This window comes from Aspergillus sclerotioniger (assembly GCF_003184525.1).
Source record: "Aspergillus sclerotioniger CBS 115572 chromosome Unknown BO94scaffold_5, whole genome shotgun sequence".
Lineage (NCBI taxonomy): Eukaryota > Fungi > Ascomycota > Eurotiomycetes > Eurotiales > Aspergillaceae > Aspergillus > Aspergillus sclerotioniger.
Window position 1 is genome coordinate 466,896 of NW_020290995.1, and position 20,114 is coordinate 487,009.

At 52.2% G+C, this 20,114-nt stretch overlaps 7 protein-coding genes across 7 annotated transcripts; 4 read left to right on the forward strand and 3 right to left on the reverse strand.

Annotated features, from left to right (window-relative positions):
* Nucleotides 1-477: 477 nt before the first annotated feature.
* BO94DRAFT_317348 (glycoside hydrolase family 76 protein) lies at nt 478-2,386 on the reverse strand. The gene is made up of 4 exons (XM_025606876.1): nt 2,144-2,386; nt 1,702-1,946; nt 1,186-1,635; nt 478-1,129 (listed from the first exon to the last, which is right to left on the reverse strand). The coding sequence occupies exons 1-4, from the start codon at nt 2,241-2,243 to the stop codon at nt 551-553; spliced, it is 1,374 nt and encodes a 457-aa protein (XP_025470794.1). The 5' UTR covers nt 2,244-2,386; the 3' UTR covers nt 478-550.
* Nucleotides 2,387-3,829: 1,443 nt separating this feature from the next.
* Nucleotides 3,830-5,371, forward strand: lysB (homoisocitrate dehydrogenase lysB). Its single transcript, XM_025611025.1, has 4 exons — nt 3,830-4,028; nt 4,102-4,142; nt 4,205-4,374; nt 4,431-5,371. The coding sequence occupies exons 1-4, from the start codon at nt 3,998-4,000 to the stop codon at nt 5,272-5,274; spliced, it is 1,086 nt and encodes a 361-aa protein (XP_025470795.1). The 5' UTR covers nt 3,830-3,997; the 3' UTR covers nt 5,275-5,371.
* A 497-nt stretch (nt 5,372-5,868) lies between these two features.
* Nucleotides 5,869-7,555, reverse strand: BO94DRAFT_621495 (integral membrane PTH11-like protein; the record flags this gene model as incomplete). The annotated part of the gene is made up of 7 exons (XM_025617002.1): nt 7,128-7,555; nt 7,022-7,061; nt 6,903-6,970; nt 6,473-6,846; nt 6,343-6,407; nt 6,200-6,284; nt 5,869-6,154 (listed from the first exon to the last, which is right to left on the reverse strand). The coding sequence occupies exons 1-7, from the start codon at nt 7,221-7,223 to the stop codon at nt 5,869-5,871; spliced, it is 1,014 nt and encodes a 337-aa protein (XP_025470796.1). The 5' UTR covers nt 7,224-7,555.
* A 1,028-nt stretch (nt 7,556-8,583) lies between these two features.
* On the forward strand, nt 8,584-10,858 carry BO94DRAFT_563554 (uncharacterized protein; the record flags this gene model as incomplete). Its single annotated transcript, XM_025614365.1, has 4 exons — nt 8,584-8,844; nt 8,923-9,017; nt 9,133-9,867; nt 9,899-10,858. The coding sequence occupies exons 1-4, from the start codon at nt 8,691-8,693 to the stop codon at nt 10,856-10,858; spliced, it is 1,944 nt and encodes a 647-aa protein (XP_025470797.1). The 5' UTR covers nt 8,584-8,690.
* Nucleotides 10,859-10,930: 72 nt separating this feature from the next.
* BO94DRAFT_612794 (permease of the major facilitator superfamily) lies at nt 10,931-12,626 on the reverse strand (the record flags this gene model as incomplete). Its single annotated transcript, XM_025616689.1, has 6 exons — nt 10,931-11,227; nt 11,302-11,709; nt 11,787-11,963; nt 11,995-12,151; nt 12,221-12,345; nt 12,402-12,626. The coding sequence occupies 6 exons, from the start codon at nt 12,624-12,626 to the stop codon at nt 11,003-11,005; spliced, it is 1,317 nt and encodes a 438-aa protein (XP_025470798.1). The 3' UTR covers nt 10,931-11,002.
* Nucleotides 12,627-12,891: 265 nt separating this feature from the next.
* On the forward strand, nt 12,892-13,788 carry BO94DRAFT_458605 (uncharacterized protein; the record flags this gene model as incomplete). The annotated part of the gene is made up of 1 exon (XM_025607807.1): nt 12,892-13,788. A coding segment is annotated over one exon (897 nt), but the record flags the coding sequence as incomplete, so codon positions are not given.
* Nucleotides 13,789-15,396: 1,608 nt separating this feature from the next.
* BO94DRAFT_563555 (uncharacterized protein) lies at nt 15,397-20,074 on the forward strand. The gene is made up of 3 exons (XM_025614366.1): nt 15,397-16,567; nt 16,623-17,305; nt 17,360-20,074. The coding sequence occupies exons 1-3, from the start codon at nt 15,502-15,504 to the stop codon at nt 19,880-19,882; spliced, it is 4,272 nt and encodes a 1,423-aa protein (XP_025470800.1). The 5' UTR covers nt 15,397-15,501; the 3' UTR covers nt 19,883-20,074.
* The last annotated feature ends 40 nt before the right edge of the window (nt 20,075-20,114 follow it).

The window sequence follows — 20,114 nt, forward strand, 5'->3', positions numbered from 1 at the left end:
AAGCCGACCGGTGGCGAGAGCGCCAGCAGTCGGGCCCCGAGGGGAGATGCCGTCCGCTGACTGGTGGCGGGGTGGTCAGGCATCGGTGAGATGGCGATCGGGAGAGAGCGCTGAGGGGATGGAAGGATGGGAGGAGGAAGAGAGGTGGGAGATGGGAAGGTGGGCAACTGCGGGCAATGGCCAGGTTCGCTAAGGCAGCTACTAGTACAACTCCAGTCAACCATGATACTGTACCGCTTCACAGCCCGTGGTGCCACCACATCCACCCTGTCCGTGAGGAATTTGGCTGGACTATTTATCGCTTATACCATTCTCATTTGCATTAAATCGAATACAGGATATCAAGATATCAAACACAGCGAACCTGACACGAACCCCAGGCAAACCAAACCAAACCAGGGGTGATCTAGATTATATACACACATTTCACAAAACTGTAGACCTATAGACAGACACACTGCGCCTTCCCGGAATCGCCCAGAACCCAATCCTGCAGGAGTCGCAAGCCATTAAACCGAATCATTTCCGACACAACCCTCGGACCACTGACTTAGCCCCCAATGACCATCCAGGCGATCATGCCTCCCCACATGCCCACGAACGCAATGGTCAGGATGGAGGCGCCCGCCTTGTCTCCCGTAGTGATCGCGGATAGGCTGTCTGAGTCGGACCCGGTATTATCGCCCGTGCCGGCGTTCGGGTCACTGGTACTGTTTCCTCCCGTACTCGAGGTCACGGGGGCGGTCTTCTTGGTGTTGACTAAAGCGGAGGACAGGACATTGGTGACGGCGATTTCCTCCTCCATTCCATTCCATCCATCCCACTTTTTCGGGTACCAGCGCACACCACAAGTGTTGTTGTTCATTCCGGTGCAGGAGGCTGCGGCGGCTACTGCAGACCCCTGCAGCTTCGGCAGAATGGTATCGTACGTCGACGGAACAACCAGAGCCACAAATCCAAGCCACCCGGTGACGAGACCCTTGAAGAGAATTTCATTGTCGTTACACACCTCGGCCGGTTCGCAGAGAACCTCCGACATGATGTTTCCACCGTATGACGCCGGGAAGAATGTGTCGAGTGTCACGTTCAGGAGGCCGTCCACCGCGGTCTTCCATTTCGCCTTTCCAGTCTGCGATTGACATTTGATCAGCTTCAGTGCCTACACCACGGATCCGAATTCCTTACATAGTTGTACATGTATGCGGCCCCCATCAAGAACGTGCCGTAGTTGTAAGACCACTGGTTGTTACCCTGAGTCGTGCAACCATTATCGACGTCGGTCGAGTCGGCAACATTCCATGTCTGGTTGTTCAGCAATGGAGTCGAGGCAGCCCAATCAAAGATTGTCTCCGCCCAGTCGGCGTAGGTGTCGTTAGATGTGTACCGGGCCAGGCGGGCTGCGAGCTGGAACAGGCCTCCGTTGGAGATGGAGTTCTTCATATCATAACCGGCTTCGTAGGGCCAGATCTGCCAGCGCAGACCACCGCCACAAGTCTTGGTGTCCCATCGATCGATTTGGGTGTTGTAGACGCCCTGGGCCAAGGCGAGCCAGGAATATCCGGAGGAGCTATCGGCGAATTCGATCTCGGCGGCGGTCATGGCAGCAAGACCCCAGAACATTTGATCATCGTTACCCTAGAAGAGGCCATATGGGTTAGGCAAATGCACACAGACCGCACCCCCTAGCTATGCATCACTTACCAAGTAACTACTGTAGTTGTTGGGCATGTAATCGCAATCACCGGCCTGCCATTGCATGCCTTGCCTGACCTCGGCATTGTAGGTACTGTCTCCGGTGTAATACCAGTAGAGGAGCAAACTCATGAACAGGGCACTACCCTCCCACCACTTAGTGGGGAAGGCGCCGGGAATTTGGCCGGTTTCGTTTCCATGATACCAGGTCATGGACCCGTAGGCTGACTGACTGGCGGCATCTTTGAGGGAACCTAGAAAGATAATGATCACGATTGATCAGTCCCTGGTATACAATACTCACTCCCGGCAAAAAATAATAGGAGAGAGACACAGCGTTAGGAAATCCAACAAGGTGTTTGGAATGGAGGGGGCAGGAATGTGGGAGGGGACGGCGGAGACAGGGACCGGAAAGCAAGGGAACGGCAGAGATAGGGGAAGGGAAGCATACTGGTACTGCTAATGTCGAGGTCGATGGCGCGGGAGAGCTGGGAAAAGAGAATGGTGTTAAGGAACAACCCCCCATGGAGAAAATCTCGAAATAGGCGCATGACGGAATATGGGGGGTGGGTGCAAAACGAGTGTGGAAGTGAGGGTCGGTCAAGACTGGCCAGCAGGAACAGATGGGGAAGAACGAGAGAAGTCAGGATGGCATGGAAACACTAAGCAGCAGCAGCAGGCCAGCAGCACAGCATCTGGACTGCAGAAATGGGCCGGGGATGGCTAATCCGGCCAGGCCGTCGCCTATTTTTATTGTCGTTTCCCACTTCTTCGGGCGGGAAATGAGCCAACCATCGGCTCCGGTGGAGCTGGCCCCGTCCACGTCAGCCTCGTGCAATCACTGGCCGCGAGCCCCCATTATTCTGCGCACCAACTTCGATGGTGCGACAGGGTCCCCCTCCGACCCAGGAGCTAGATATGTATCTACTCCCGCAGCTGTTGGTCCCTGAGTTATCATTGCATGGTGTAAGCAAGCCAAAAGCGCGGTGCTCCGCCTGATGGCGGCGGTACGAATACGGCGAGTCGGCGACAAACAAGATCTCCGTGCGGATTGTCCCTGGAACAAAGGTTTATTGAGAAGCGGGTACCATGGATGGACGGCATGGCGGCAGTTGTTTGACTTAGCCTCCTCCAGGTTGCAAGTTGCACGTCGATATGGACGACGCCATTCTATCTTAAGCTTTTCTGCCCAGCATTGCCAACCATCCCAAGCAATCATGGCATTCGGCCTGTCACACCGGGCCTTGATCTTGGCTAAAACAGATCAGCGGATCGATTCGGGGGCCCCCCTTGCGGGTGTCACTCCCCAGGTCCATGCGACGGACCAAGGTCATTCCGAAGCCACCTTCAGTCTGGACCAAAAGTTGTAAGTAAGACACTGCTTGCTTTCTATCGACCTGATGTCCCCTATTTCTCGCCCCCACCGGAAAGGGTTAAGCCAGAGTTAGACTGTGGATCGACAGCCGTCTCCCCCGCAAGGGTTACAAACTCCTGCTGCTGCCTGCTCGAACGGGAAGCATTGCGTACCATGGCCCCTGGAGCCGCAGGGTCCACCTGAGATGAGATTCTTTGACCAGTGTTGCTTAGAGTACACCGTTATCGGCCTGTCATCAAGGCAGTGTCTATGAAAGAACAACAAGATATCAAAATAAAAAGCGGGACAAGTATTTGAATGCGCTTTGACTCCATTATGTTGCGTAAGTGCGTCTCCGGTTCTTCCGATCAACCCCGGGATTCGTTGACGTGACGTAGGGATCGCTCCAGGTAACATAAACTTGCCAAAACCATGGCAGAGAGAGATAGATAAGGTCGTGGACAGATCAAGAGTGTCTATCTCCTACTATAGTAGGTGATGGCATATTGATCTTATGACGATTGCTGCTCATCTGACCATTTGTATAGAAGTTAGACCCTGTCAGTATTGCGGTGATCCAAGTTTCTACCTTGTCATGACCTATTAATAGCAACAGTTCCGAAAGAAAGTTTCTTGAGGGATGAGGCGTATCTAGTGCTTATGGCGACTCAACGAGTCAACTCAGCTTAGGAGGGTGACTAGTATCTGCAAAATAGTTCAGCGACAGGCAATAGCGCAAAAGATTCCCTCTGGCATGCCGTATTCTTGGCGGAGTGTGACTCCGGAAAGGCAGGAGAGCCACCCACGCACGTCCGCTCGGCCCAGATCACGTGGGTCCCCCGCGACGGGGCTAGCCGGGATTCCTCCGATTGCGGCGCCCGCTAAGCGGATGTTTTTCTCAAGCCAGCAGCAACTCTTTCTCTTTGCATCCCCTTCTGCACGATATTCACAATGGCTGCTGCTGCTAGAACGCTTCGCATAGGTCAATTGCTCCTCTCCCAATCCTTGGATTCTTCCCCTTGTTTTCCTAGCCACTGACATCTTCTCTCCTACAGGTCTCATCCCCGGTGACGGCATCGGCCGAGAGGTCATCCCGGTGAGTCAACCACTGAACAGCTCCCTGTCCAAGGTCAATTTCTAACCCAATCGCTATCCCAGGCCGGTCGGCGGGTTCTGGAGTCCCTCCCCTCTTCTCTGAACCTGAAGTTCAGCTTCGTCGACCTCGATGCCGGCTTCGACACCTTCAAGCGCACCGGTAGTGCCCTCCCCGACACCACCGTCGAGACCCTCAAGAAGGAGTGCGATGGTGCCCTGTTCGGAGCTGTCAGGTAAGCCAACCTCCTATCCCCCGATCCAATATGCCTTCTAACCCATCCCTCTCCAGCTCCCCCAGCACCAAGGTCGCCGGCTACTCCTCCCCCATCGTAGCCCTCCGCAAGAAGCTGGACCTCTACGCCAACGTCCGCCCGGTCAAGACCACCGCCGGCAGCGCCAACGGCAAGCCCATCGACCTGGTCATCGTCCGTGAGAACACCGAGGACCTCTACGTGAAGGAGGAGCAGACCAAGGACACTCCCAACGGCAAGGTCGCCGAAGCCATTAAGCGCATTTCCGAGAATGCCTCTTCTCGCATCTCCACCATCGCCGGTGAGATCGCTCTTCGCCGTCAGAAGATCCGCGATGTGGCTGCCGTTTCCGGTCTCCGCACCAAGCCCATGGTGACCATCACCCACAAGTCCAACGTTCTCTCCCAGACCGATGGTCTCTTCCGTGAGACCGCCCGCAAGGCCCTCTCTGCTGCCCGCTTCTCCTCCGTCGAGGTCGAGGAGCAGATCGTCGACTCCATGGTGTACAAGCTCTTCCGTCAGCCCGAGTACTACGACGTCATTGTCGCCCCCAACTTGTACGGTGACATTCTGTCCGACGGTGCTGCTGCTCTGGTTGGTAGCTTGGGCCTGGTGCCCAGCGCCAACGTCGGTGATGGCTTCGCCATCGGTGAGCCCTGCCACGGCAGTGCCCCCGATATCGAGGGCAAGGGCATCGCCAACCCCATCGCCACTCTGCGCAGTGTTGCCCTGATGCTGGAGTTCCTCGGCGAGGAGACTGCCGCTGCCAAGATCTACACCGCCGTCGATGCTAACCTCGACGAGGCCCGTTTCCTTTCCCCTGATATGGGTGGCAAGGCCACTACCCAGGAGGTTCTGGATGATGTCCTCAAGAGACTGTAAAGAGTTCTTCCTTTCTCTCCTAAACGAAAATGTATATGTATATGTACGGGGTGAATGCAAAAATAGACTCTAGAATGAGTTGCAAAATTATTACTACATAGTTCCAGTATCTTGTTTTTTCTTTCTTCCCCTTAGAAAGGCATATAGTCCCCTATAACCTCCAGCATCAAGATTGATAGTACCAAGAGTGCAACTGCCATCCCACTTCTCAGTCAATCAACATTGACTCACAACATAACCATACTAAGACAACTAGCACAGAAATCATAATGTGCCTGGATCACAAACCCGTTGGTAACAAGGAGAGAAAAACAAGGAAAAGGACGACCGAGTATATCTTCTTCACATACAAGGATTGACCAGCACCCAGCTGTAGGTTTTGGTCTAGTTGGCAAGTCATATGACTGCTTAGAAGGTTGATATATTAATTAGGGCCATTGTAATCGGCAGTTCTTTTAAGCGCTGCGTTTATTTTCGCCGTCAGTGAATTTTCCAACGCGATCTATCTATGAAGAATATACTTTTTTATATAACATAAGAAAGGGATTCCCAGGAGAGGAGGGAATAAACGAGTGACTGTCATCTAGGCATACCTCAACGGTTTTCCTCTATCACCTGATGAAAATCTCTCCGGACGGTGATAGCATTACCCGGCATGGTGTCCAGACGCACTATTTCTGTTCCCGTCTCCATGTCTACTACCTTCTGGACGGTGAAATCCGCCGAGCTCTTGCTAGAAAGATGGTTGTCATTCGACGAGTTCCCGTTCTGCAGTTGAATCCACTGCTCACTGCCGGTGTCGCTAAGGCGATGGCGACGAGGACGGGAGCGGGAGGCGAAGCTTTTGGACTCATGACCATACGGCAGACGGGGCGCGGGGCTTCCTCCCGTCCGACTGGTGACTTTCTGGGCGGCTTGTTAAAACAGGCGGTAGATGATGAGGAGGTTGGCGCAGAGAATTCCGCCGAGCGATTCGAAACCGGTTAGGACGCCGAGGTCGACACCGTCCCCTGGTGTTGTGAGGTTAGTTGATACGGATTTGGGATGGAGGAATAGAGTCGAACCTACAGGTGACGTCTGAGGATGTCTGGGCAAAGACGAAGGCTAGACGAGCAGCGCTGATTCCGCAGGTCCTATGGAGAATTTTGGTGTTAGGATTGGTCTGAGGAGAGAGAAAGGATGTGGAGAAAAGGCTCACACGAATCCAATTGAGAAGATAATGCAGAGCGCAATTTTGTTGCTTCGAGTTGTACGGAGTCGCACAATGACTCCAATTGGTAGGGCAAATATGACAATGTCGGTAACCATGTTGAAGGTGTTCACGTAGTATGACAGGGCACTGGAGTTGAAGCAATGGCCTTTGACACTGGCGTTCCAGAAAGCCTCCAGAGGCCGACAAAGTAGGCCCATGAAGATCTCAATGGTCGCAATCCAGAGGCAGACAAAAGCACCACAGTCGATTACCGTTTTGCGGAACCATGGGATGGCGAAAATGCGATAATACAAGGTGAGGATGCCGAGTTTGACACTGGCAAGGCCTACATTGTAGAGGTGACTGGCGATGTAATCAGCCTGCATCTGGGTCAGTTCTTGTGAGCGAGGTGAAGGGGTCTGTGGTCAAATTGTACCTTCAAAAAGGCCTCCTTCTCGCTAGTTGTGAGGGTCGAAGCATGTTTTCCAAAACCGTTTCCCACGCCTAGGCATATTAGCTGAATGTTAGTCAAAGACACAAGAAGATTCGACATACCGCCGGATAGCATAATGATGCTGTACGCTACCTCCAGCCCCTAACCAAGGACAACAAAGATCATCAGTACTAGGCGGGTCTAGTCAAGGATTGGAGGCAAACAGACCGTGGCCAGAGTGATAAGGTAGTCATCTACATGCAACCGATCTTCCGATAGACCGCGAGCTTTGACGACGAATCGTAAACCGGTGCTCAACACCATGCAGATGATGGGGACGGTGTATCCCGCAATCACCACAGGCACCCTCGAGGCTGTCTCCTCGAGCTCGTCATACCAGCTTACATACTATATAACGGACAGTGTACCGACAGAGATGGGAACCCGTCACGTTCTGGTCGGTCTAGGTCGGTTTATAGGGCCCTGCATCTTGGTTTGAGCTTGCAAACCCTTTACATCTGCCCCGGCCCCTAGATAGGGGTTATCTGGGAACCAGATCCTGCCAATAAACTAGTGGCGAGGCGTACCGAGTTGGGGCAGGGGGGGCACATGAAATCGAGTTACCGCCGGTGGCACGTAATAATGAATGGAGAGTGTTGTTCCAGGTGTTTCACCCATTTATCCAACTGACAGGAAGGGAGGAAGACTGTTGGCTGACAGATCGGCCCTGCCGGCCTTTAGGGCAACAGGGTAGCCTTCTTAGCGCCCAATTTGGACTCCCGTAGGACGCCCGTAGCGCTAAGAGATGGAGGGACCTTCGCCACAAGGAACCAGTACGGCGGGCATTAGCGGCCATCGGGCAATAATGATTTCTTGGTGTTTACTGCCGGCAGAATGAGTAGGAAGTCTGATTGGATCGCGCGTACCTTATCTAACATACCTATCTATAGTTAACTATAAAGCTGTACGTATATTATTAGATGACTTGCTTAGCTTTGCTATACAGATAGCTACTAGTCCCACAAAGAGGGCCTGTTAGGTCCCTGTCTTATACAGCAGAGTCTGTATTATCTATAAGTCCTGTTCAAACCTTATCCCGTACAGTATATAGAATCTCTGTATCAGAGAGACATCGCTTAAAGAATAACTTCTTAATCTGATTATATAGAGAAAAATCAGTAATAACTATATAATTACACTTGCTCACAGACTCGTACGTGGTATTTGGCTTTAATAGTAGATAGCCAGTTAGTTGGTAGGCGAGTGCATCACGTGTCTGATTATATTAACCGTTGTATTATTATTTTTTATCCAGATAGCTAGTTAGTCAGTAAGCAAGCGCGTTACGTGTTTTTATCCCGTGTAAATAGAAGCCCTTCTAGTTAGTTACTAATATCACTTGTTTTCTTCGGCTTCGTGTCTCTAATAAATAGTAGAAGTAATATTGCTTGTAGATTAATCCTGATAGAATACATTATTAACTTCAGCCTTATACGGCTCAAGGTCAATGGTTGGACATACTATGATCAACACCATGATTAACAAATAAAGCACTGTACGTAGAGTAATGATAAGCAGTATCTAGCGGTGAGGTCAGCGGTGAGCATACTTCAACACAAAAATTCATTATGGCCTGATGGCCGCTAATGCCCGCCGTAAGCCAGTCACCACTCCCCAAGCCTGTCGGGCCCACAACATTATACTCGACAATTAGCTTCCTTGCCATCGTTCAATAGCCCCATTTGGACAAACTAGGCATCCGTACGGAGTAGGTAGCTAGGTAGCTAGGTAATGGGAACGGGACGGAATCGCCGTGCCCCCATCCCTCCACTTCGGTGTCCCCCTCCATTCTCCCCCGAGGTCAGCTCAGCCCACTCGAGATTCCAAGTCTCTCCCCCTCGCTCCCTTCTCTCCAGAAGGAGCTATCCTGGCGGTGAGCAAAGCAGTAAAGACATGATTGATACTCAACATGTTCCTCTCGTGGTCGTTGAACCCTGACACTGACCCTGCCACTCCGTCCGAGTCAGATTCGTCGCCTCCGAAGGCGCCCCAACCCAGTCCTCGGTCCCGCAGCGGCTGTCTAACATGTCGTCGGAGACGGGTCAAATGCGACGGTGCGTCTTGTGCATTGCCTGTGTTGCTCTCCCTTCTCCCGAGATTGGAGGGCCCCCCCATACCCCTTTTCCGAGGTCGCACACGACAAGTTTTTGGCGATTGTAAAGCTCATTCATAGGGACATTCAGAAGCTCATCCAGTATGCATGCGCTGCCAACGGTCGCAGAATCACTGCAAATATGGACCCCGCTTTCAATGGCAGGATGGTTTGCGCGCAGCGGGGAAGTGCCGCGGACGAACCGGGATCGGCTCAAGAAAAAGTTCGCTGCAATGCAAGCAATCCGAAGAGGACAGCCTTTCACGTTCGACACGGGCCGAACAAAAAGATCGCCCTGATAACGATGGGGAATCCGCGTTGATCCTCACCCCACCCTCTTCGCACAGTCCACTGCGGGCCGCCACGTCAAACTACGTCTCCAATCCAACGGAAAACAGTTATCGGGGTCGCTATTATTATTGGAAAGAGAGTAAGGCTCAATCGCCCGGGACCTCGCTTCAGGTGCTGCCATGGAGCATCGGCGTACCCGACGTCGACAATGTATGTCTGTCATTCTATGAATCGGTGATGTGCAATGTTGCCGTCACCGTCGACGACGAGTACACCAATCCTCTCCGCAATACGGTGATGCGCATGATATTTCGGTCCGAACTGACCTATTACTCTGTTCTCATGGCCAGTGCGCAGTATCTGCGATCCTTTGAGAGCCGCTTCGATCTTCTAGAAATGCAGGTCCGGCAGAAGGTACTTGGGGGGTTGCGTCGAGCATTGACGAAAAGTTGCTTGGCTTTGGAGGATGTGTTGCTGCCAACTATATTTCTCTGCTCTTCAGCTGTATGTGTCTTTATGGTCAAGGTATCGTATCGTTAGTACTGACACGTGTCAGATCTCCCACAGCTGTGATGCCACATGGGTTCGCCATCTGACCTGCTTCCAACTAGTCATTAAGCAGAAAATCCGGGGACACACACCAACCTATGTCCCACAATTTTTCCTGAGCTACTTCTCTGCACACCTAGTGCTGGCCAAGTCGCTCTTTCCCATAGACAAGGCACTCGCTGATGTAGACGTGTGGGGCGACCCGTCATCGCCAGTATATGCAAAAGGAGCCCCCTGGACCTCCTCGCAGGTACTATCCAAGGTGATGAGGCCCGAAACGCTTCATGAAATCAACATGTGGAATGGCATGAGTAATCAGATGCTCCTGCTGATCAATGATATTCTAAGCCTCAAGAATGACGTTCAGGCATTGCAAGAGCAGGACACGTTGCTCGAAGGGAAGCGAACCGCTATCGAGGCCAAAATTATCACCTTGCACAGTAGCCTCCGAACCACCACACATCTGCTCCCGGAGTCTCTGCGTCAATTTCACGACTCCGCGGAGGGTTTGCATAGGTGTCGTCTTCTCGAATACACCAGCGAAGCATATCGTCTCGCCGCATGTCTGCTCCTGTCAGAGGCGTCAACTCCGGCTTTCCTCGGTTATACGAGCTCGCTCGAACTGGGGTTTGATTCAATGCGAAAGCAACGACACATAGATTCGACTTTGTCTCTGATAGAATCCATCGTCTACTCTCTGGACTATCTCCCAATCTCTTGGCCTTTATGGGCCCTCTTCATTGCCTCATGCTGCTGTACGTCTGAGCTCGAGAAAACACGGGCCCTGGCGTTGTTCCATGCGGCACAGGGAAAAGCTCCGTATGAGAATACGATACGGGCACAGACAGTAGTGAGCCTGCTGTGGCAGCGACGCGAGTTGCATGAGGAGAGGGAGAGAAAGCGGAACGGTCGGTTTGAGTGGGAGTCGGTGATGGAGTTTCTGGGGTGGCAGACGAGCTTCGCTTAAGGGGGGCGTCACCTGATTCACTCCCTCGCGGTTTCCAGCTGCACTAGTTTTATACCCAAAGGCATTATATTATGTATCCGACTTTTAATCCTGAAATGTGAAATATACTATCTTCCAGTAACCTTCGCCTATAAATAATGCCGTCTACAGGCAGTACCGGTAGTTCTCGTTCTGCCAATCCGACATGTCGCCTGTCCCACTCTGCTCCGAGTACGACCCAACGGCATCTTCCAGCTCGGGAGACTCGGGCTCAATCGTCCGGCCCTGCTTGCTATCTCTCCGCTTATTCTCCCACATCATGTACGCCTGCAGCGCGATCACATCGACGATTCCAATGCAGAAGCACGTGAGAATAGCTGCAAACGCAGTCTAGATATCCACCATCAGCCGCTTGATCACGACACACAGGAAAGCAAAGAAAAGGGCAAAGGAGAGAAACATACCTGATACCTTGGTGCCTCATTGGTCTTGAAGAGCTGCGGGCCAGCAATATTGCCCACACAGTACCCAATGAACAGAATGGCCGTGACAGCACTCTTCTTTGTGAACCCGGCAAAGTTACTCGAGATCAAACTCAGACTGAGTGGCCATCCTGCACCGAAGACACTGGCGAGCCAGACGCCAACCAAACGGCCCCATTTCTTATGCGTAGGAAGCTGTCGCATGAGCAGGATACCGAGTAAGCTGACCAAGAGCGTGATGATCATCCAGTAACAGCGGAGGCCGCGGAAACGGTTGCATGAGTACGCGCTGAGGAGGAGGAAAAAGAGGGCAACGACGGCCATGGGGATGGTGTAAAGAAGAGTATTGAAAGTGTCGAAGCCGAAGGATTCGATGACTAGGCTGGAGAACTACGTGGTCTGTTAGAGCTGATTTCTCTCTCTCTCTCTGTCTGTCTGTTGGAGGGTAGGGTTGGAGGGGCACTTACGTTGGTAATCCCTCCGTTTGGTAAGGAGACCATGAAGTTGTAGATGAACAGAAACCATGTCTTCGGGTCCAGCCATGCTTCGATGAATTGGTCTTTCTTCCATTCGCGGCTCTGATAGCTCTTTTGGCATGCTTGTGCGCGACGGTAGGCGGGTTCGCGCTGGTTTGGCTGGAGGAACTTGGCATTGCGGGGGGGAGTCGGGTAGAACAAAGAATAAAAAGATTGACCATGCTAGGGTAATCAAGCCGAAGATGATGAAGAGCCATTGCCATGGTCCCAATCTATCCTCGACGTGCCCAATGGCGTAAGCGAGGACACCGCCGAAAATTGCAGCCACGCCGTTGCCTGAGCATGGCAGGTTAAGACTATAGCCCAAAGGATCCTGGTCCGTCAATCGATTGTCATTTGGAGCGGAGAGGGTGGTCGCAGCGTACATAATAATAGAGAGGTATTTTCCGAGGGGAAATTTGACAAACCCCAGGGAGACGGGATAGGACGCGACTAGGTAGCCAAAGTAGAAGGCACTTGAGGTCCAGGAGTATAGGTCTGTGGTCATATGCTATAGTGCATGCGAAGGTCAGAAAGGGTCGAAGGGTCTGCAGGATCGCAACATACCGTGCCAGTCAAAAGGCCCAGAATAGATGCGTATGACAGTGTGGTCTTGTCAAGATATTGTAGCAAGTATGAGAAGAACATCAGTGGAAGGAGGCAAAGATCAATGCGGCGGATAATGGCTTTTTCTTCCATCTCCGACAGAGGTTGAACAGAGTCATTGGAGCCTTTGGAAAAGCTTCTCTCGTCCTCCGTCGGTAGAGTGGTGGTGGTATCTGAGGCGGCCATGTTGGGAGAATGCTTGTGAGGGACACCTTGCCAGGACGAGGGGAGGGGCAGCAGAAGAAGAACCGGGTCTCTCTTTAACTTCCGATCAAGAAGCCAACCATACTCCTGTGCTGCAGGGGAGCACGGTCTCGACCTGAGATTAATTTGCGAGCACCATCTGGCGCTGCGCCGTTAGGGCTATGGGGCCCCGCCGCTGCCGAGGCTTGTGTCGGCCGGTGCCTTGCCATCCCGGCTAGCCGCGTCCTTAGGCCCTCGACGGCGCGATACTAAAGTCATCGCCGAGGGCCGTATTCCAAGACCGACCATCTACGGCGCGCACAGCGCCATCAGCATGACAGCAGGCCACGGCGACGTTCACGGCGTGAATCTCGAGGGATTGCGAGACTTGTGTACGCATGGCCTGCCGTTGACCATCGCAGACGGGGTGCCGGAATGCCTGCAGGCCGTACGCAAACAGCTGCGACATGGTGCACGTGTCATCAAATTCTGCGCCAGCGGCGGCGTAGTGAGCGCTATAGACGACCCGCAGCATCAGGAGTTTTCTTTCGAGGAACTGAAAGCGATTGTTGACGAGGCGGCGCGGGCGAGACGTGTTGTGGCCGCCCATTGCCACGGAAAAGCCGGCATCATGAATGCTCTCCGTGCGGGATGCCGCACGATCGGGCATGGCAGCTACTTGGATGAGGAGGCGGTCGATCTGATGCTCGAAAAGGGCGCCATGTTGGTGGCAACACGCAGTGTCATTGAGAGCGGGCTGGCGATGCGTGATCTCTTTACGCCCGGATCTTACCAGAAGTTGCTGGAGGTGGCTGACACACATAAAAGGGCATATCAATTAGTGGTCAAACGCGGTGTGCCCATCGCTCTGGGAACCGATCAATTTATCAGTTCAGATAATCCGGCGCTGGGGTATGGACGCAATGGCAAGGAACTGGTATATGCGGTCGCGGCAGGCATGACACCCTTGGCTGCGATCGAAGCTGCTACCGCCAATGGACCATTAATAATTGGTGACCAGGCACCGAAGAGTGGTCAGCTGAGGGAAGGATTTGACGCGGATATTATTGCACTGTCGGCAAATCCGCTCGAGAATATAACGGTGGTTTCTGATGCGAAGAATGTCACGCACGTCTGGCGATGTGGCAAGCTAGTCAAATCATGATCCCACTGGGGATATAATAATGATGATGATAATTTTTAATCAAGACCTCGGGATTTAGCCTACTCCAGTTTGCTGTTCATCTCTAAATTGTAGAGGGAGCAACGGCATTTTTTCGTGCGACCAAGACCCATTCAAACTTCGATTGCAGGGAGAGGGGATATGCATGTTTTTTTTTTCCTTGTAGGGCACCAGGAACGCCTGACAGACTCGAGGTCTTGCCCCTTTCTGACACAGTATACCATAGGCTTCCCTTTCCACCCCGTATTGCCTCGGGGCGACAGGACCTTTCTATGTCAAGTTCAGCTTGCCCAGCCGTACCCAAGGTCTACACTATTGCACCAAGCTTTGAAATCAGACCATGTCAGAAGTATCATCAGAGGTTGGCTATCGAAGCCCGTCGGTGCGTACCATTGTCCCTTTATCTGATCCTGGGTTAGAAGTCGAGAGCTCTTCGAACAGCTCAGCCGTACGGAGCAGAAGCACTTACTTGGACATAGACATATATATAGGCGCTTGATGAGAGGATAAAAGGTACGAGTAAGACTCGACTTGGGGGGAATGAGATATTTTGTGGAGGGGAAGAGAAAGGAGGGTGAATGGAAAGGGAGGCTCCAACTCGACTCCGCCAGGAACTTTTCTTTCCCTCACTCCGGCCACTTCTTCCTTCATCCTCACCACCCTGGATCTCTCACCGACTCCTCAGCCCCTGTTCCATCCACTGGCAAATTATAGCCATCCAAGAGCCTCCCAAACTCGAGCAGCGTCCCTCCGGAATCAGAACTCTCGCCCCGTTAGATAATGGACACTGGGTCTACCTCGGTGGAAAGCAGATAACGCCGGGAGGAATCAAGAGTGTCTCGACTCTCGAGATCGCTTATGCAGGCCCAGTGTGTCATATCTATGTTTATCAGGGCACTTGTGGGCTAGCCAAGGTCATCGATGGTCTGGACGTCCTGAAAATATGGATCGCCTGGATGGCCGGATAAACCGGCAACGCTCCAGATGGGAGACGCCCGGCTATCCAGGCCGCAACATCAACCCTGAATTGGTCCTCCTCAACCTCGATTGTCTCACATGCATCAGCAGTCAATCTCAACAGATGTCTACGACTATGTGAGCCCCATCGCAGTCATGGGGTAGGGTCTACATGGTTTGTCTGTTGCATTCAGCTGACAGTGCATCCTCGCCACCGTTAATTCTCAAAAACCTATCATGGCAACTTCAATCTAATCGTCGCTGCGTCAGAGCAAAAGAAAAATAACACAATGATCCTCCCAAGGTTCCTAGAGGGTAGTCCCACTCAGCGAACGTGGATTCGGTGCCATCATCCCATCTACTATGAAACATTCAGTGGAGCAAATCACCGCTGCCAATGCGCGCTATATTGCCATTTCAGGAAGATGATGGTAGCCGATCATCCGTCCAGCCTAGGGAACAAGATGCGACACCTCGGTATTAGTGAACGGCTGATGGACGGTTCACATAGCCGCATAGTCTCTATTGCTGTCAAACTCCACTCACGGCTACTCGGCTCACCAAGAAATTGGGTTTTGACGTACAACATCACCAATCAATCGTTCGCTCTAGAAGCCCCTGAAGGGTCCATTAATCATATAAGGAGCTGTACCACGATCACAACTTGGGTCCTGTGTGATACAGATGGGGATTCTCTTCAGTCCTACCTGTCTCATTTAGCTATCTGGAATTTTTACCATGAAGTCTTCCGAGTTACCTAACCCAGAACGAAAGAGTCTCGATACCCTGAATGTCCCGCATACTATTGTCCGGGAGGCCACAAGTGCGGAAACCCTGACTGTTCCTCATGCAGGCATCGCCTCTCCTCCTGGCAAAGATGCGGAATGGAGCATGACCCCGCAGGTTATCCGAAGCCAGGAACGTGAGGTTGCGGCTGGCTTCAAGAGGCGAGAGCTAGGTGTGACCTGGGAGAACCTCAGCGTGGAGGTTCCCGCGGCGGAAGCGGCAGTCAACGAGAACTTGTTTTCCCAGTTCAACTTGCCCCAACGGATCCGAGGCATTGGTCGTAAACCGCCTTTGAAGTCAATTTTGACGGAAAGCCACGGTTGTGTTAAGCCGGGTGAAATGCTCCTCGTCTTGGGGCGCCCGGGTTCGGGATGCACGACTCTCCTCAATCTCCTCTCCAATCGCCGCCTTGGTTACCACACCATCCAGGGGAACGTCTGGTTTGGGGACATGACCCATGAAGAAGTGGCTCAATATCGGAGCCATATCGTGATGAACACCGAAGAGGAATTATTTTACCCCCGTTTAACCGTTGGCCAGACCATGGACTTCGCCACTCGACTGAAAGTTCCCGCTCACCTTCCAGATGGTGTCAAGTCAGTGGAAGAATACACCGCCAAAACCAAGAAGTTCCTCCTGGAGTCAATGGGTATTTCACATACCGCCGATACTAAGGTGGGAAACGAGTTTGTGCGGGGCGTGTCAGGAGGAGAACGAAAGCGAGTATCAATTATCGAATGCCTGGCAACAAGGGGATCAGTCTTCGCCTGGGATAATAGTACTCGCGGTCTTGATGCTAGTACGGCGTTGGAGTGGGCTAAAGCTTTACGAGCGATGACCAACGTTCTCGGACTCACCACAATAGTGACCCTGTATCAGGCGGGGAACGGAATTTACAACCTCTTTGACAAGGTTCTCGTCTTGGACGAGGGAAAGCAGATCTTCTATGGTCCTGCAGCTGCAGCGAAGCCATTCATGGAGAACCTAGGATTCGTCTATACAGATGGAGCTAATATCGGTTTGTATCCCTACTCCACTGTCTTCCGAACAGCGACTAATCCCGAGGGTTCTAGGCGACTTCCTGACAGGCGTGACCGTCCCTACTGAGAGGAAGATCAAGCCAGGCTATGAAAATAGGTTTCCTAGGAATGCCGATGCTATTTTGGCGGAGTATAAGAAATCGGCTGTTTACAGCAACATGATAGCCGCATATGATTATCCCACGACCACGGTTGCTCATGAACGGACGGGGGCGTTCAAGGAGTCTGTTGCGTTTGGAAAGACTACCCATCAGCCGAAGAATAGTCCGTTTACGACGAGCTTCGGGACTCAGGTCATAGCATGCACGCGGCGCCAATACCAGATCCTGTGGGGTGAGAAATCTACATTTTTGATCAAGCAGATTCTGTCCCTGGTTATGGCCTTGATCGCCGGCTCCTGTTTCTACAACGCCCCACAAACCTCCGCTGGCCTTTTCACCAAAGGAGGTGCTGTCTTCTTCTCGCTTCTGTATAGTACCATTGTTGCCATGTCTGAGGTTACGGAATCTTTCAAGGGGCGACCTGTGCTTGTGAAGCATAAATCATTTGCTTTCTACCACCCAGCTGCATTCTGCCTAGCCCAGATCACGGCAGACTTTCCGGTGCTGCTATTTCAGTGCACGATCTTTGCAGTCGTGATATACTGGATGGTTGGATTAAAGGCCACTGCTGCAGCCTTCTTTACCTTCTGGATCATCCTTTTTAGCACAATTTTGGTGAGTCACCATCAGGCCTACACGCCACTCTGTTCCCTCACTAATCTGATGCAGTGTATTACAGCATTGTTTAGATGCATCGGAGCGGCCTTTAGTACCTTTGAAGCTGCATCAAAAATCTCTGGCACTGCTATAAAGGGCATCGTGATGTATGCTGGCTACATGATCCCCAAGCCCAAAGTCAAGAACTGGTTCCTGGAGCTGTACTACACCAACCCTATGGCCTATGCTTTTCAAGCTGCCCTGTCTAATGAATTCCATGACCAGCACATTCCATGTGTTGGCAATAACTTGGTTCCGCATGGGCCTGGATATGAGGATGCTGACTCTGCCAACAAAGCGTGTACCGGTGTGGGTGGTAGTCTGCCAGGTGCAGACTACGTAACCGGCGATCAATACCTCTCATCGCTGCACTACAAGCATTCTCAACTATGGAGGAATTTTGGCGTTGTCTGGGGGTGGTGGGGCTTCTTCGCCGTGCTCACGATTATCTGCACTACGTTCTGGAAAGCTGGTGCTGGAGGGAGTGCTTCCTTGCTGATTCCACGCGAGAAGCTCAAGCAGCATCAAAACAGCATGGACGAAGAGTCACAGATCAAGGAGAAGGGGCAAGCCAAAGCTTCCACTGGTGACTCAACTGCAGAGGTGGATGGCAATCTCTCCCGGAATACATCCGTCTTTACATGGAAGAACCTTAAGTATACCGTCAAAACACCCTCCGGCGATCGGGTCCTGTTGGATAATATCCACGGCTGGGTCAAACCAGGAATGCTCGGGGCTTTGATGGGCTCTTCCGGAGCCGGCAAGACGACATTGCTTGATGTTCTTGCCCAGCGAAAGACCGAGGGCACTATCACTGGGTCTATCATGGTCGATGGCCGCCCACTACCTGTTTCTTTCCAAAGAATGGCCGGGTATTGCGAGCAACTGGACGTTCACGAACCCTACGCCACGGTGCGGGAAGCCCTGGAATTCTCTGCGCTGCTGCGTCAGCCCCGAACGACCCCCAAGGCCGAGAAGATCCAGTACGTCAACACAATCATTGACCTCCTCGAGCTCCACGATCTGGCAGACACCCTCATTGGCACAGTTGGCAATGGCCTTAGCGTAGAGCAAAGAAAACGTGTAACCATTGGAGTGGAACTTGTGTCCAAACCGAGTATCTTGATTTTCTTGGATGAGCCTACTTCTGGTTTGGACGGACAGTCTGCTTACAATACCGTTCGATTCCTCCGCAAACTGGCCGATGTTGGTCAGGCTATTCTTGTGACCATTCATCAACCCTCTGCCCAACTATTCGCCCAGTTCGATACCCTCCTCCTTCTTGCACGAGGCGGTAAAACCGTGTACTTTGGCGATATCGGGGATAATGGACACACCATCAAACAGTATTTCGGCAAGTACGGCGCGCAATGCCCTGTTGAGGCCAACCCAGCCGAGTTCATGATTGACGTGGTCACCGGAGGCATTGAGAGCGTTAAAGACAAGGATTGGCACCAGGTCTGGCTTGAATCGCCTGAGCATGGATACATGACCACCGAGCTTGATCGGCTGATTTCCGAGTCTGCCTCCAAGCCCTCCGGTGTGAATGACGACGGATGCGAGTTTTCGATGCCACTCTGGGAACAGACGAAGATCGTCACCCAGCGAATGAACGTCGCTCTATTCCGAAACACTAACTATGTCAACAACAAGTTCTCGTTGCATATTATTTCGGCTCTGCTGAACGGTTTCTCATTCTGGAGGGTCGGTCCTAGTGTGACAGCCTTACAGTTGAAAATGTTCACCATCTTCAACTTCGTGTTCGTCGCCCCAGGAGTGATCAACCAGCTTCAGCCTTTATTCATCCAGCGGCGCGATATCTACGATGCTCGAGAAAAGAAATCTAAGATGTACTCCTGGATCTCCTTCGTCATCGGCCTAATTGTATCCGAGTTCCCATACCTCTGCGTATGTGCAGTCTTATACTTCGTCTGCTGGTACTACTGCGTACGCCTACCTCACAATTCCAACAAGGCGGGAGCCACCTTCTTCATCATGCTCATCTACGAATTCATCTACACCGGAATTGGCCAGTTCATCGCCGCCTACGCACCCAACCCAACATTCGCAGCACTCGTGAACCCCATGATCATCAGCACCCTGGTACTCTTCTGCGGCATCTTCGTCCCATACACCCAGCTCAACGTGTTCTGGAAATACTGGCTCTACTACCTCAACCCATTCAACTACGTAGTTGCCGGCATGCTAACCTTCGACATGTGGGACGCCAAGGTCACCTGCAACGAGAACGAGTTCGCATTGTTCGACCCGACCAACGGCACCTGCGGCGACTACCTGAAAGACTACATGTCCGGCCAAGGCTGGCGCGTCAATCTGACCAACCCGGACGCCACCTCGAGCTGCCGGGTATGCGAATACCGCCACGGAAGCGATTTCTTGTCCACGCTGAACATCAACCATTACTACTACGGGTGGCGCGATGCCGGAATCACGGTCATCTTCGCGATCAGCGGGTATGCATTGGTGTTTGCCCTGATGAAACTTCGGACGAAGGCTTCCAAGAAGGCGGAATAGATGCTTGCCGTGTCGCTCCGTAGATGCCGGGTTGGTGTGTCTGGGTGCTAGGACCAGCTCTGACTGCATCTTGCACCGAATGAAGTTGGAGAAGTTGAAGGGACAGTACTCTGTCCCCTGTATGTATTGTACAGTTGTTTTGTTTGGCGTATAGAGGTTCAGTTTGATAGAATACACAATAGAGTATAGAACAATGGAAAAATAGAACGCGATCAATTTACTTTGGTTGCAA